The sequence below is a fragment of the Barbus barbus genome (genome assembly GCF_936440315.1).
Source record: "Barbus barbus genome assembly, chromosome: 16".
Classification (NCBI taxonomy): Eukaryota; Metazoa; Chordata; class Actinopteri; order Cypriniformes; family Cyprinidae; genus Barbus; species Barbus barbus.
In genome coordinates this window covers 30339757-30341383 of record NC_136744.1, presented here as the reverse complement: position 1 = coordinate 30341383, position 1627 = coordinate 30339757, and the positions used below count along the sequence as shown (strand labels likewise).

Here is a 1627-nt window from a genome sequence, read left to right as displayed (position 1 = left end):
CAAAAGAATCAGTTCATGTAAAAGAATCGTATTTCGCCAGAGGCTCTGGATTACAGGTAATAATGTTGTAAATAATTTTCAGTTTCTTGCACAGACTGATCGTTTTGCTTTATAATACCTCAATATATTAATTTTGTGTCGCCTGTATATGCTTTTTTGACTCTCAAAGTGTTGGTAGCCATTGACTTGCATTTTATGAATCACCAAGAAACCCACTTTCAGCTAAAAATCTTCTCATTATTCTACTGGAGAAACAAACTTACATACATCTTGTATAGCTTGAGGGTGAGTAACTTAATAGCGAATTTGTATTTTTTGGTGTGCTATCCCTTTAAAAGCAGCTTGAAGGCATTTAAGAGACGTGTCCGAGGGGGAGTGGTTTGTTCGGTCCATCAGCTGTCAATCAGCCCCCAGCTGGGCTGTGATTGGCTAATTCCAGCCCCTCCCACTACTGCCAGTTAAAAGTGTGTCCAATGAGCCGATAGAAGTTCCGATTGTGTTGGTGCAAATACGAGCGCAGCTGTCGCAGCACAGTGCTGTTAACGGGCGGATGCGGCCGTCCTTTGGACTCGTGCAGGCATCGCTCATGGCCATCGCTGCGAATGCAGTAGAAGCCTTTGGTCTGGTTAAAATAGAAGTTGGATGCCACGATCCGCGGCGGCAGATGCAAGAAGCGTTCGACTCGCTGGAGCTCCGGTAAGGGATCGTGGATCAGCGTATCCCCGTCCACAATGTGGATCTGCTCCAGAGGAAAGTGCTGGAGCCAGTTCCTCATGTGGACGTCGTAAAGACTGCGCTGGATGGCTTTGTAGCGCGTGTTTAGAGCGCCGTTCTTGACTAGCATGTTCTCGATGGCCTGTACGGGTTTGTGGTTCTCCAAGCGGTTGAAGTAGACTTGCGTATAGTCCGATATGACTCTCTGCGTTGGGTCTCTCAAGATCAGCAAGAGTCTGATGGAAGAGTTCATGGCGTGGATCCGCGCAGGCGCCACCGGAGACGTGAAATACCCCGGCGTCTTTTCCACGGTGATCTGATTTGGGTAGGAATATGGCATTTGGTCCCGGTACCATTCGAAGCCTTTGGCGTAGTTCTCGTCCCAGTCGAAGAAGTGAACTTCAGTGGCCGCTGCTGCTACTTCGGGATGGATATCCAGCATTTCCAGCAACGCTCTAGTGCCTCCTTTTCGCACGCCGATGATGATGCTGTGCGGCGCATGTTTGCTGGTTCCTGGTGGAGGAACTAAAGAAGGGCCAATCGTACCGTTGGCCAGATCTCCCGGGGCCAGCGTCGAGCCTCCGGGCCACACTTGGATGTACTCCGGCGGAGCGGCGTACGCCCGGAGCGCCAGGAACAAAACATAGCTCAGAAGATTAGCCATGGAGAGCGTGAGAAGAGATCGAGAATAAGAACGGCGGCGGTCGGTGTTGAAGGAGTTTCACAAACACAAGCTGGAAGAGCTCAAGGACGAGGCGAAGCCACCGGTCCACAGCGCATCTGGAAAACACAAGAGAAGAGAAGGAATGATCAGTTTACTTGACTCACTATTTAGATTAAAGGATATATTAAAAGTCGCCAAAATTTCCCTTTTCTCTTTTTGATGAAGCAAATGTTGTTGATCCCATTTCCA

At 49.1% G+C, this 1627-nt stretch overlaps 1 protein-coding gene across 1 annotated transcript; it reads right to left on the bottom strand.

Annotated features, from left to right (window-relative positions):
* Nucleotides 1–448: 448 nt before the first annotated feature.
* LOC306882217 (heparan sulfate glucosamine 3-O-sulfotransferase 1-like) lies at nucleotides 449–1378 on the bottom strand (the record flags this gene model as incomplete). The annotated part of the gene is made up of 1 exon (XM_079436708.1): nucleotides 449–1378. One exon carries the CDS (start codon nucleotides 1376–1378, stop codon nucleotides 449–451), a length of 930 nt encoding a protein of 309 aa, XP_079292834.1.
* Between the last annotated feature and the right edge of the window lie 249 nt (nucleotides 1379–1627).